The sequence below is a fragment of the Armigeres subalbatus genome, chromosome 1, assembly GCF_024139115.2.
Source record: "Armigeres subalbatus isolate Guangzhou_Male chromosome 1, GZ_Asu_2, whole genome shotgun sequence".
Lineage (NCBI taxonomy): Eukaryota > Metazoa > Arthropoda > Insecta > Diptera > Culicidae > Armigeres > Armigeres subalbatus.
In genome coordinates this window covers 222,139,025-222,152,403 of record NC_085139.1, presented here as the reverse complement: position 1 = coordinate 222,152,403, position 13,379 = coordinate 222,139,025, and the positions used below count along the sequence as shown (strand labels likewise).

The 13,379-nt window shown below is 42.2% G+C and overlaps 1 protein-coding gene across 10 annotated transcripts in view; it reads left to right on the top strand.

Annotated features, from left to right (window-relative positions):
- Positions 1 to 11,161, top strand: part of LOC134205804 (histone deacetylase 4) — a 300,923-nt gene extending 289,762 nt beyond the window's left edge. For all 10 annotated transcript variants that reach the window (XM_062681410.1, XM_062681404.1, XM_062681402.1 and 7 more), the window contains one exon: positions 6,956 to 11,161. In XM_062681410.1, coding sequence (XP_062537394.1) covers positions 6,956 to 7,016 — 61 coding nt within the window. In that variant the 3' untranslated portion in view covers positions 7,017 to 11,161. The remainder of the gene's footprint in view (positions 1 to 6,955) is intronic.
- Positions 11,162 to 13,379: the final 2,218 nt, after the last annotated feature.

Here is a 13,379-nt window from a genome sequence, read left to right as displayed (position 1 = left end):
ATAATAAAAACATACACCTGAGATTTTCGGACACAATGCAGAATAAATATAAGCTAAGCTTTCCATCTATGTATTAATATTCAAAATTGGTGGTAGAACCTGGCGGAAAAATAATTTTCAAAAAGAAATCCAAGATGGCGGCCAAATTCAATATGGCTGCTTATATTACATTACATACACTCTTCCTCTTTCCAACGATATGCTGATATCTATGTTCGGTTGAGAAATGTTGGAGTTATGACCGTTTTGGTGAGTCAAGAATTGACAAAAATCGAGGGGTCCATTAAAATGATTTTGTGTATAACTAACGAGGGGTTCATCTTTCTGAAGAATTTAACTCGGATCCTTAATATACTCGCCGAAAGCTTTCAAAAGAATATAAATTAAGGCATTTTTAAGAACCTCGTGCAAATAGTGGCCCGGTTTCAGCGAGAATTACTCAAGGCGAATGTGTAGCCAACTACGCTATGGGACCCCCATCCAGATATAAGTTAAATAATCGTAAAAATCACTGTTTTTGTATCCTTTTTTTATACACCTCTCCCCATGTGGTACCCGCCTACCTATGGTCAATCTTAGATAACAGCCTGAAAGATGAATAACTTATCTTTCGAAATGGCCCAAAAAATCTGAAATTGGTCAAACAATAAAAAAAAAGTTGTAACAATTTCAATTTGGGGTCAATATGAACCCAAGCCAAGCCCAGAGCACATACAACGTAAGTTTTTTGTCTTTTTGATAGAAGCACACTGTAGCGCTTATTTTTGAGCGAATTGACAGCTTAAGGGACAGATCTCGGCTAGCTTTACCAAACTACCAAAAATTATGAGAATCGGTTGAAAACTAAAAAATGGCAGCCTTTCAAAGTGGCCTGGGGTCATATTGATCCCAGAGCGCAGACAAAAGGTTAAGCAACTTTTATGCCCAGAAAAGTCGAGACAATTTCCAACCTGAAAATTTCCTAGACCGGACCGGGAATCGAACCTTGGTTCCGGACCGGGAATCGAACCCAGCATGGTTTTGCTTTGTAGTCGCGTATCTTACCGCACGGCTAAGGATGGGTAATCTCGATGCCGAAAATCTCAAGAAATTTGCTGGTGGCCTGGTGACCGGCAACCAATGCTACCATTTCCGGAGAGAGGTTCTCGTGCGATGAACGATCCCGCAGCTGATTCATGAACTCGGTTTTACTCTCGTTTATCGTTGGAAAGACATTTCAAAATTTTCTACATAAGCATTAAAAGGACCATAATGCAGATAAGCCGGTGTCTACTGTTCTAAGGAATCTACAAAAGGCTTCTGTGTGGAGGCCGCGCAGTTTACCTCATCAGCCGTTCTCGTACTCGTAGGTATGTAATTACCTCTGAGGAAGCGTGCACCTGTTCGTGTTTGGAATGGACTACCAGTGGTTCAAGTTCAACAGCAAAAGCGGCAGCAATGCGATGCCAAATCCTATAAATGCATGATGACAGGCCACGATGATGAAACTCAAGGATATCGGTTATATTACCTACCTGTAGAAAAATACTATCACGACCGTCAGGTTGAACATTAATTAAAAGGTTAGAGTTAAAAGGTGGTCAACCAAACGATTCGTCAACCAGCGATGCGTCGCAAACGGGCGTCAACATAGGTAATTGAGATTGTTTAAGCTCAAGTTTAAGTGATAATATCATCTTCATCAGTACATCCTAGATCAGTACCTGCTATAATAACCTTGTCGCCCTTTCGTGATAAACTTTAGAACCACTTCGGTCGAAGGTGCTAACGTTGAGGCGTTATGAAAGGGTGGACGTTCTTCCTGATCCTGACAAGTTTGTACGGTTTGATAGAAATTTTTTGAGGAAGTTAATAACGTGACCAAGACCCTATTCACAAGCTTTTGAAGCACCGGTGGTGTCCGAGTACAATTAAAAACCTATTAAAGATCCAGTGAGATTAATTCCGTGTGTAGTCCCTGGCAGTAGGCGTCGTATGGAGAAAGTCGCCCAACGAGGCATAATAAGAATTGTTGCTATGGCCGACTCTAAATAAAAACTTTTTGACGGTGATCGAGGGACCTTCAGCTTCCACTTGTTGTTTGAGTCTGCGGTTAACCGTGCGTTCCATCGCTTAGGTAATAAAGACAGTACAATATGAGGGTGATTGGATGTGAATTTTTTATATGGGTTTTAGTATTTGGTATTATTGCCACTGTAATGGAAGGCTGTCAAACGTCCAGGCTTGATTGAGCAGCTCTAATAGTTTATTTTTCCAGCTTGGCGAGGTTATTGTTTAACTTATATTCGATTCCATCGGGTCTGACTGATTTGCCACTGCTGCAACTAAGGACGAATTGCAGATTAGCTTAGCAAGAGAAGAAGGTTGATTTATTGAGACCTTCCATTCCACATTGCGACGGTGTGGAGTGGAGGAGTAGCCGTAAAACTTTTTTTTATTCTTTTTTCTTTTATTCGATTTACAAAAAACTCTTTCCTTCTAATAAGTTCGAGGGCGTATTCTCCTCCTAGGTATTTTAGGGGTAGACCGATGTGCTCTACTACAGGTGTGGGCCAATCCAATCGCTCTTTTGAGAGGGAAACTCTCAGCTGGGCTGCCGAAGATAACAGATCGCGACCGAATGTGTCGTCACGTCCGGTATACTCAGTTCAGTTTATTTTTATAACAGACGTGATGTTGCATTCCACCCGCTCGCTGTGGGTGGCAATGTTTACATCATTTTTTCGACTAATACAGACTTAGAGGACTTTGGCCTACACCTTTACTGAAGTACATCGGAGTTTTTGAACGTATGACAACGCGAAGAGCTTTTATGGTCTTGAGAGCTTTCCATTTGCCCTCTGTCCACCAACAAAGAGCTTTTTATCCAACTTAATTGCTCGATCGCAATCGACGCAGCTTTGCATTTTGTTTAAAAACCACGGGATTCTTCAAGTTCTTCTTGACCTCCTAGTCTAGGCGCTCGTATAGCCATCTTGGTTGGAGAGGCTGCAGCGATCCATCGTTGAGCAGCACAATATCCGATTCTTCGAGAAGGTCGGAGATAGTGGCTCCTTTACCGCCCGTACGCCTTCTGCCCCATACGGAGTGATGGGCATTCATTTCCCCAAGGTACATCACAGGCTCTGGGACTGCTTCTGATGTGCTACGGATATGCACATGAAGGTTTTTAATAGATCTACATGGAATGGAAGGTTGGGATTGATTATGGAGATGGTGATCCGGCCTTGTAGTCGAACAGCCGCAGTAGGCAGCTTGGAAATTATGTTGAGATCCTCGAAAGGGATGGAACGTAGAACGTAGAACAGTATTTCCGGCTGTTGTTCTCCGGAAGTTGTTTTCCCTTTTCATAATTCATTTGTACTTGCCATGTAGAGATCGATCCTAGCTACCAGTAATATCGCTGGGTACGAAAATATTCGTCCTGCGGGTGTCGGGGTCGATCCGACAACTGAAAGAATACAACAGCGGCTCAGTTGCTTCCGGATGAAATATCTGGAACAAGCACAACACTGCCTAGGGATCAGGATGGTAAAAAGCAACGACTCCGTTGCGTTGGACCCGGAAGCTTACGTCGAAACAGTATTAAAGCGGTTCGGCATGAATCAGTGTTAAGTGTTAAGTTAAGTTAAGCAACCGGTAGGAATTATATTCGCGGTGGACGATTTTAAATACCCAATTTAACAACCATTAGGTTTTCTATGCTCATGAAATAAAATGCATATAAAAAAGACAGAATTATCCCAACGTCGTGGACCCTCTAGCTGGCCTGAGACTGTTCTTCAAGGTGACGTCGATGTTTAGGCCGGTCATGCACTACTTTCTCAGTGATAAACGGGGTTTGCCAGCTAGCCTGGTAGACGGTTTATTCTGATGTTACTCTCACATTATTTTTGGCAGAGCCGGGCGGTGGTATTGTGATGAAAAGGGAGCACGCCCGTCTCGGCACAGGCAAAAATTTGCACCATTCGGTTGTGGGAGCCGTGGTTGTTAGGAAGTTAGCTCTAGGCCGCAAGAAAGCGGCAGAAGGTGTGTCGGCCACTCTCAGTCGTGTAGCTCGATCGCACCTTGTGCCCCGCAAAGGAAGCATTTTTATTCTGAACTAGTAATCATTTCTGACCCGACTGAAATGTTCCCGTTCCCGGTCAACCGTTACCCCGAGCAGCCTGGTGGTGTTTTTGGTGAAAATATCGAATTTTTCCTTAGTAACGCACTGACGTGCTCGGAGTCGCAAATGTGCGTCCGGATGCACTTTCCGGCAAGCAGACGGCAGTTTGTTTACTATGCACTCCATCACCTTTGCGGTCACGTTGGTGAGGACTATTGGACAGCAGCTACCAACGTCACTAGAAGAGGAGACGTGATTTTTTGGGAAACGGAACCACGAAACTATTTTCCGCCGGCTGTCAATGTCGTTCGGGCCTGCGGAATTCCCTTTTCCCTTTTTAAGAGCGAAATCGAGCCCGGTTCATGTGAAGGCCTGGTTAAAGTTTCTGTCGTTACCATCGAGAACTTGGAACATTCGTTCTGTCTTTCTTTATTTAATGAAACGGAGTTGGTTAGTTTGGAGCTGTTAAGTGGGATCCGGAGGGTGGCCTTTTTCAGAGCGCGAAGCGCTTTGGAATTATTTTTTTACCGAAGCCTCTCCTCTGTACCCCGGGCTATGGCCTGCTGTTGGCTGCCTGGATGATCATCTTCAGCTGCTTGCTGCCCTCGATAGTTGCTTGGAAGAGACTCCAATTGACGCATTTATACAATCAGAGGCCTCCGGGTCCCTTTAACTGGAGAACATGTGTCGGTCTTTCACCGTCATTAGTCGTCTGAGTACACGCGACCGCTTACGTAAGGCAATCAAACTCATCAAATGCTTTAGCCAAGCACAGCAGAGTGCGATTGACTCGCATTCTATACCATCCCGCCCAACCCGTTGTTGGGGGGCATGGAGTGCGATCCTCTCGTTTAATAAACAATGTGCACTCGCTTGACTGTGGATTAGACTGGCCCAGATTACTATGGGGAGAAAAAAATGTTGTCGAATTCCACGGGGCACCCCCCAGAATTGTGTCTTTGGGTGAGAAAATCAATCTCTGAAAATTTCAGCTCAATCGCTTGTTGCATAAGCTGGCGCATTTGATTTGAAGTTTGTATGGGGATTTCAGACAAAATGTATAGGAAAATACACCTCCGTCACTCATTCGATCTGGAAATTGGTTCTGATTGCTCGATTGACCTCAGAATTGCAAAAACGGCAGTTGGTATGCTACAGAACAATTTCACAGAACATTGCATGATGATTAAATAAACTTTTATATAATTTTCGGCTGAATTATTAGGAGTTGATTTGTGTATTTTTGGGTTTTTTGATCGAATCGCATCAGCCGAAACCCATATAAAAGTTCATTTAATCATCATACAATGTTCTGTGAAATTGTTCTGTAGCATACCAACTGCCGTTTTTGCAATTCTGAGGTAAATCGAGCAATCAGAACCAATTTCCAGATCGAATGAGTGACGGAGGTGTATTTTCCTATACATTTTGGCTGAAATCCCCATACAAACTTCAAATTAAATGCGCCAGCTTATGCAACAAGCGATTGAGCTGAAATTTTCAGAGATTGATTTTCTCACCCAAAGACACAATTCTGGGGGGTGCCCCGTGGAATTAGACAACTTTTTGTTTCCTGGGCCAGTCTACGTGGATATACAACAGTAAAGCACATGTGGAGATTGGACAAATCAAGCATCCGAAAGATATTCAATTTGCAAAAAAGAGAGCTAACCGCGGTGGAGGTTGGTACTCGGATTCTGATGGCTTTTCCGCAAACATGATCTTTAAGTGGTCTTGTTGTGTAGGGGTTATCACGCCTATCTAGAGAGTAGGAGGTTGAGGGTTCGAGTCCCTCCAATACACGTGGATTCTTTTTCGCAAATTTCATATCAATTTGCCATTTCGAAACATGTGCTGTATAGATATGCCAAGATATTTAACAAAAAAATGGTTTTCGTTCGGCCGAGTTGCCGAATAATATGCAAATAATTGGAGAACATATGTCAAGTGCCAGCGATATCGTTCTACACCATAGAGTTGTACTTGGAAACGGCATTGGGTACTGTGCTACCTCTGACGTTGGCTACTCGCGATGACGGCAGCTCCTTGCAGACTTTGACAAGTTGGCTCCGCTGGTTCGGCAGTTTTTCATTATTGGTATATTATTTTCCAGATTGACATAATAGTGACGACGAGAAGTCAGGCCAATTTCACCGCAACGATCGATTGGTATACGTCTATTTTGCAGCTATTATTGCCGGTGTGGTTCGGTGAATCTGCTGCAGTTCAATAACGATTGCGTGCCTACCAGCAAATCCAGGTTGTTGAAGTTGTTCCGGAGCCCGTAGATGATGCGTTTGGCCGTCTGGTAGATATGGGTGAGGCAACTGAGTAGTGGAAAAGCGGAAGTTCAAAAAAGAGGCGAAGTGCAAGATGTACTCTGAGCTTTACCAGAGGCAGGTTTCTCACCGCTGCCGGCTGATAGTTGCAATGGGGGGATGCATGAGGGGGTGCTATGACTGGATTGCCACCATGCAACCTGGCCCTTGCCATATCTACTCCTGGGAAGCTTGAGGAAGTTGACTCCGGTCCTACTCTTGGGAAGAATCTCACGACAGGGATAGTACTCGAGCATTTGGGGCTGTCCATCAGTTCCGGGTTTGGTGTCAAATAAAATAATAATTCTCTTGATTAAATTAATAGCGACCCGTGAATAAGTGGAATAAGTAGAGTTTGTACTAAATAGTACTACCATTGTCTACTGTTTTTGTTAGAACCTTTTAATGTCTTAATGACAGTCGAAGACCATCGAGGGATAGAAAAACCTTCTAACAAACCTTATTTATTAATTATTACAATGAAAAAAAAAATACAATTTTTATTTCTCTTTTTTTTTCGCCCACACAGAACGTCCGACATATCCCGCGAGGACTCGGAGGAACCGATGGATCAGGACGAATCGAAATAAGTTTCGGAGGGAGAAGAACCACGAAATCGAATCTAGAACGAACCGGGGCCGGCCATGCCTGGTCGCCATTTTGCACAGTGCAGACGGTTATTGTTGCGTCATAGCCGCCACGGCTGGCGTGTGTTTGTGGATCCGCGTAAGTGAGCATTTTGTTACGAGCTGCGACAATTCGGTAACTGCTACCGTGATGGTCGAGGAGGAGAGGATTTTGGAGCCGTATTTGAAGGCCGGGAAGTTGTATTGTAGCTAGGAGTAGTCTATTTACGAATGGAACGAATATGTTTGAAAGTGAGGAGTGAAGGCGGCGATTTGTGGTGAGGAGAGAGGCTCTAAGATGGTATTTTTGGGAACGGTTCAACAGGTAGAATATCAAATCGGTGCTTTCATTTTGACGAATGACACAGAGATAGTGAGAGACGGAATAAGAACTCAATTTCTTAGCAGGCAGGGACTTTTGCGTGTTCGTGTGGTTGGTTACGGAAAATCAACTAATCAAGTCGTGTTTTAGGGTCAAAGAGGTATGTTTTAAAGACTAAGACGATGAGAGGAAAATTGGCGATGGTGCAAGTTTTTTTTTGTCCAGGACAGTTTTTGGAACTTCCGATTTGTTATTGTTTAGAGTGTCATCACTACGACAGGTTCACAATGCACCGAACTAAATCGATGTTTTATTTTGAAATGGATCTTCGACTAACAATTTTTAGTACAATCGTCGAAACCATCGCCAATTGTCGATGTGGATTGTTTATTTTGTGGTATAGATATCAGAATATTTAGCTGTTAGAAACAGATGAGAAATTGGCAGGTGATAACGATGTGAATGTAGTACACAAACACAAAACAGAATATTTCCGTTTTTCGTTCATCGTTCGTTGTTGGTGGTGATATAAAATAATAGATCCAACCCGGATAATAGCAGTGGACTGTACCGCTTAACTCAGTATAGATGTGTGACGATGGATATAAGAGAAAGCTATGTTCAAATAAATCCACCATAGAGCAACAATTCATATTGTATAAGAATCAAATCAGATATGCGATGCTATGCAAGAGAAGTACGTTTGTTTTACAAAATGCAACAAAGTGGTAATTACAAAGTAATTTTTACAACAAAAATTGTCAACCTACCTAACCGGTGGGAACAGTTTTCTTTTATACTTGTACTAAAAAACTAATTTTTGTGCATATTTTTACGAATTTTTCCACACTTTAACGAAAGTTACCCCGTTAGTGAGTACTAAATAGATAATCCTTCCATAACCAGCAAAACATAACCTTAATAAGCTAAATATTAAAGTTTATTCCACAATCGCAAGCATATATCGAATTCCTAACCAAAATAACTGAAAGAGATTTGGGACGTTTTAAAAACGAAATTATTGCTCAACCTAAAAAAGCACATACACTCACACACATTTACACACAATCGCACTGATACAATATGGCTTGAAACGCCCCTTGTAGTAGAACGCGCGCCCACACTGGCACAAATATTACAACCAAAACCAAATGAATTGACTGCTGCCATCAAACAATAACCTTTGAAACCTTTAACAAGATAAAAAAAATCACAAACGGAATAAGCGATAATTAAAGCGAAACGCTGAAAACGAAGTGCGAAGGCATCTTTTCGAAAAGGCGATAGCGAGTTAGCAAAGTGCGCTCCAAAGCAAACATTTATAGTGAATATTAAAAGAATTTTTGAACAGAACAAAGTTTATCTTTAATAAGTGTTGAGTGACCTTAATGTATACCAACGAAGAAAAAATAGTATCACATATATAAGAGAGAGTATAAAAAATTAGGTGAAAATTTTTGCTGAAATCAATCTAAAAATATATATTTAAAAAAAGCTTTCGAACAATAACAGTTTGAACGTTAGTATGCTACCATTTTCAAGCAGAGATGCCGCGTACGTTTATCGAATAGCACACCTACTCAGACTCACACATACACACTAACACACTTGCAAGCACCTACAATCATACGAGAACGGCTGCGTAAAGCAGCAGTTCTTCAATTCCGCGCTTTTGGGTGAACAAAAAAATCCTTACGATTACTTTTTGACTGGTTCAAAATTTTAATACTGATTCTTTGTGGTTGCGATAAATGTCCACCAACTACATTCGTATTGATTGAATCAATAAATTTCACTCGACGATTAGTAACGAACCATAGTTCAAAACATACGAGCGTACATATTGTCTCATTTTGTACTAAAACCCGATTTTGGATCTAGTTTGTAGTTTGAAACGTTTTTCACCGCCGTTCCATTCGCCGAGCCGAGTGCTGGTCACTGTCGGTTTCGTTTTGGGATGTCCAACCGTTGAACAATCACCTATGGGTATCGTTTTCCTTCAGTTCTGTGACGTACTGCACCGAGAGAGCGAGTTCTACTAAAACTCCTAGTAGTAGTAGGGACTTCCTGGTGTGAGATGTGATATTGTTTATCTATTATCGAGCATTTTTTTTGTATTCGTTAAAGTTATTCTTTTATGGGAACCTTTTCTCTTTCCTTGGCAGACCCTTTTATTGACGAGCAACTTAACCGCTTCTCTACAGCCGTTTTTTCGGAAGTGGTTCAGGATCTCACTTTAAAACACAATTGACAACACACAAACACATGTGAAACAAATGCCGAATGGTGAAACATTTGAAGAAAATGATAACGAATCAATACGCTTTTGTTGTACTAAACAAACAAGTAAAAAAAATAAAGTTTAAGCAGAGAAATCTAGGAAAATGCAAACAAATCACCTCAACAAGAAAAGGAAACTCATATTTAAATGAAAAGAAAACAAAAGTGGTTAGAAACACAGAAAAAAACTGAGCCAACATTAAAATAATACATTCCTCTTTTAAAGAAAGAAAAATAATTTATATTTAAACGAAAAAGGATTAGGACGTACGTGTTAAGAATTGAACGATTTGTGTTGTGCTTCACAGCAAACACATACACACATACATTTACAAATGTTTCTATGTTTAGTTTTAGGAGTCACTTGAAAAAGGTCTCGCGTCTGTAAATAATTTAATTTAAATTTAAAATAAAAGCAAATTGAACTGGTTTCCTTGTACTAAAAGTCCTTCAGCTATGTTTAGCGGATTATGTTATCTAAATGTAATGTTTATCTAGGTTAATTAATGGTAAACTTTCCCCGCCCACAACAAACTTCCCCACTCTTTTATTGATAGCACTGTTTCTCAAGATAGAAAAAGAAAGACTCGTTTTATTTTATAAAACTGTTGCTGTTTTGTTTCCTTGTACTAAACGCAGAGTTTATTGTTTTTTTTTCTGTTTATCCTTTTTTGTAACACCGAACGGACCCATATTGAAATATATTTTGAATCAACTACGAATAGCTAGTTCAATTTACAATACAAACAAAATAAAAACAAGTGGAAAATCTGAAGTGCAAAACGATAATTGTGAAACATGTCAAGAGAAGAATATTTTTAGAATGAAAATAGCGAAACAGATGGTTATTTGAAGAAGGAATAAACACCCTCTAGATAGGATTAAAAAGAAAGACGTAAAGAACAGAAAGCTGTCAGGCGCAAATCCGAACTAATCAACGAGATTCATTTTAAAAATGAATAGTTTATGAATTTAGTACCAGGTTATAAACAGAGAATTTATTTTTTTGTATCAGTCTCCTCCACGTGGTCGTTCGCTCTCGTTTTTCCTTCTTTTCCGTCGCATCGCTGTTTAATTAGTACACTCCATCCAACTTGAATACTTGTATGTACGCAGTTGAACTTGAAAATTCACTTACCAAACAATTGGTCGGATTGATGCGTTGGAATCAAGGAAGGGAGAGGGAGAGAGCTGATTAATCGAAACGGATCTTGAAAAACAAAATGTTAAAAAAAAGAAGACCAAGTCTTGTTTTATTTATTCTGATAGTTTTTTGGAACGCACCCAAGAACACTATTGGTGCAGAGGATCGCGCGCATATTTATCGTACATGATGTCGTTGTTTGTGAAACACATACACACACGCGCTTAAAGAATAAAAGAGTACAGAAAACAAAACAAAAACAAAGAGAAAAAACAGTGAAAGAGAAACAGACAGAGGACAAAAAAAAACTATTGATCGTTTTGTGTTACACGGAAAATTAATATAAATATATGATGAAATGAACATATAAAGGGTCTATAAGGAGGGATAGAAAGCAAAGAAATCCTGAACCGGTAATAGCGTACATAAGAAAATTTTCCATCGGAGATTCTGGAAGGTGTCCCAATGGAGATTCCGATGAATGTATTAATAGAGAGTTCGATGATTGTCCTAATGGAATGTTTGAAGAATATCTTAATGGAGAGTTTGAAGAATATTCCAATGGAGAGTTCGAAGAATGTCCTAATGCAGCGGTTCTCAACCTGGGGTACATGTACCCCTGGGGGTACCTTCGCTGGCCCTAGGAGGTACCTCGGACAAAAATGCGTAATGGCGGACGAATTACAATTCCAATCAAAACTCATTGATAAAGTTTTGATAATTGTGTATTTTTTATTTCAAAAATTTATATTGTTCATAATATGCAATGCGATCAATACATCCAAGCCAATTGAATCCTGCCTTCCACAACTAGCACAATAAGGGCTGCGGAACAAAAGATCAAACGAACAAAACTTCGAATGAACAAGTTTTAAAAATCTTTAATGCAATATAGGATCTAAGGGTTCGGAATCCTTCTTTTGAGAGACATGAAGGTTTTTTTTCACTAAAGCTCAGTTGCTTCGTTGCAAGAGGATTAGAAGCATCCTTCTACGCTTCTCGAAAGCCTTTCAAGCAGCTCGAAGGCCTCCTTTCAAAAGGCACGGAAGCATCCTTTCAAGAGGCACGAAAGCCTCTTTTTAAGAAGCACGGAAGCCTCCTTTCAAGAGGCAAGGGAGCCTCCTTTCAAGAGGCAAGGGAGCCTCCTTTCAAGAGGCTTGGGAGCCTCCTTTCAAGAGGCTTGGGAGCCTCCTTTCAAGAGGCTTGGGAGCCTCCTTTCAAGAGGCTTGGGAGCCTCCTTTCAAGAGGCTTGGGAGCCTCCTTTCAAGAGGCTCGGGAGCCTCCTTTCAAGAGGCTCGGGAGCCTCCTTTCAAGATACTCGGTAGCCTCCTTTCAAGAGGCTCGGAAGCCTCCTTTCAAGAGGCTCGGAAGCCTCCTTTCAAGAGGCTCGGAAGCCTCCTTTCAAGAGGCTCGGAAGTCTAATTTCAAGAGGCTCGGAAGCCTCCTTTCAAGAGGCTCGGAAGCCTCCTTTCAAGAGGCTCGGAAGCCTCCTTTCAAGAGGCTCGGAAGCCTCCTTTCAAGAGGCTCGGAAGCCTCCTTTCAAGAGGCTCGGGAAGCCTCCTTTCAAGAGGCTCAGAAGCCTCCTTTCCAGGGGCTCAGAGCCTCCTTTCAAAGAGGCTTCTTACAAGAGGCTCAGAAGCCTCCTTTCAAGAGGCTTGGAAGCCTCCTTTCAAGAGACTCAGAAGCCTCCTTCAAGAGGCTCGGAAGCATCCTTTCAAGAGGCCTGGAAACCTCCTTTCAAGAGGCCGGGAGGCCTCCTTTCAAGAGGCTCGGAAGCCTCCTCTCCAGAGGCACTGAAGCCTCCACCACAGAGGCTCAGAAGCCTCCAACCCAGAGGCTTCGACGCATCTTTTCAAGAGGCTCGGAAGCCTCCTTTCAAGAGGCTCGGAAGCCTCCTTTCAAGAGGCTCGAGCCTCCTTTCAAGAGGCTCTGGAAGCCTCCTTTCAAGAGGCTCGGAAGCCTCCTTTCAAGAGGCTCAGGCCTCCTTTCAAGAGGCTCGAAGCCTCCTTTCAAGAGGCTCGGAAGCCTCCTTCCAAGAGGCTCAGAAGCCTCCTTTCAAGAGGCTCTGGAAGCCTCCTTTCAAGAGGCTCAGAGCCTCCTTTCAAGAGGCTCAGAGCCTCCCTTCAAGAGGCTCAGAAGCCTTCTTTCAAGAGGCTGGGAAGCCTCCTTTCAAGAGGCTCAGAGCCTCCTTTCAAGAGCTCAGAAGCCTCCTTTCAGAGGCTCAGAAGCCTCCTTTCAAGAGGCTCAGGAAGCCTCCTTTCAAGAGGCTCAGAAGCCTCCTTTCAAGAGGCTGGAAGCCTCCTTTCAAGAGGCTCCAGGAAGCCTCCTTTCAAGAGGCTCAGGAAGCCTCCTTTCAAGAGGCTCAGGCCTCCTTTCAAGAGGCTCAGGCCTCCTTTCAAGAGGCTCAGGAAGCCTCCTTTCAAGAGGCCTCAAGCCTCCTTTCAAGAGGCTCAGAGCCTCCTTTCAAGAGGGCTCAGAAGCCTCCTTTCAAGAGGCTCGGGAAGCCTCCTTTCAAGAGGCTCAGAAGCCTCCTTTCAAGAGGCTCGGAAGCCTCCTTTCAAGAGGCTCGGAAGTCTCCTTT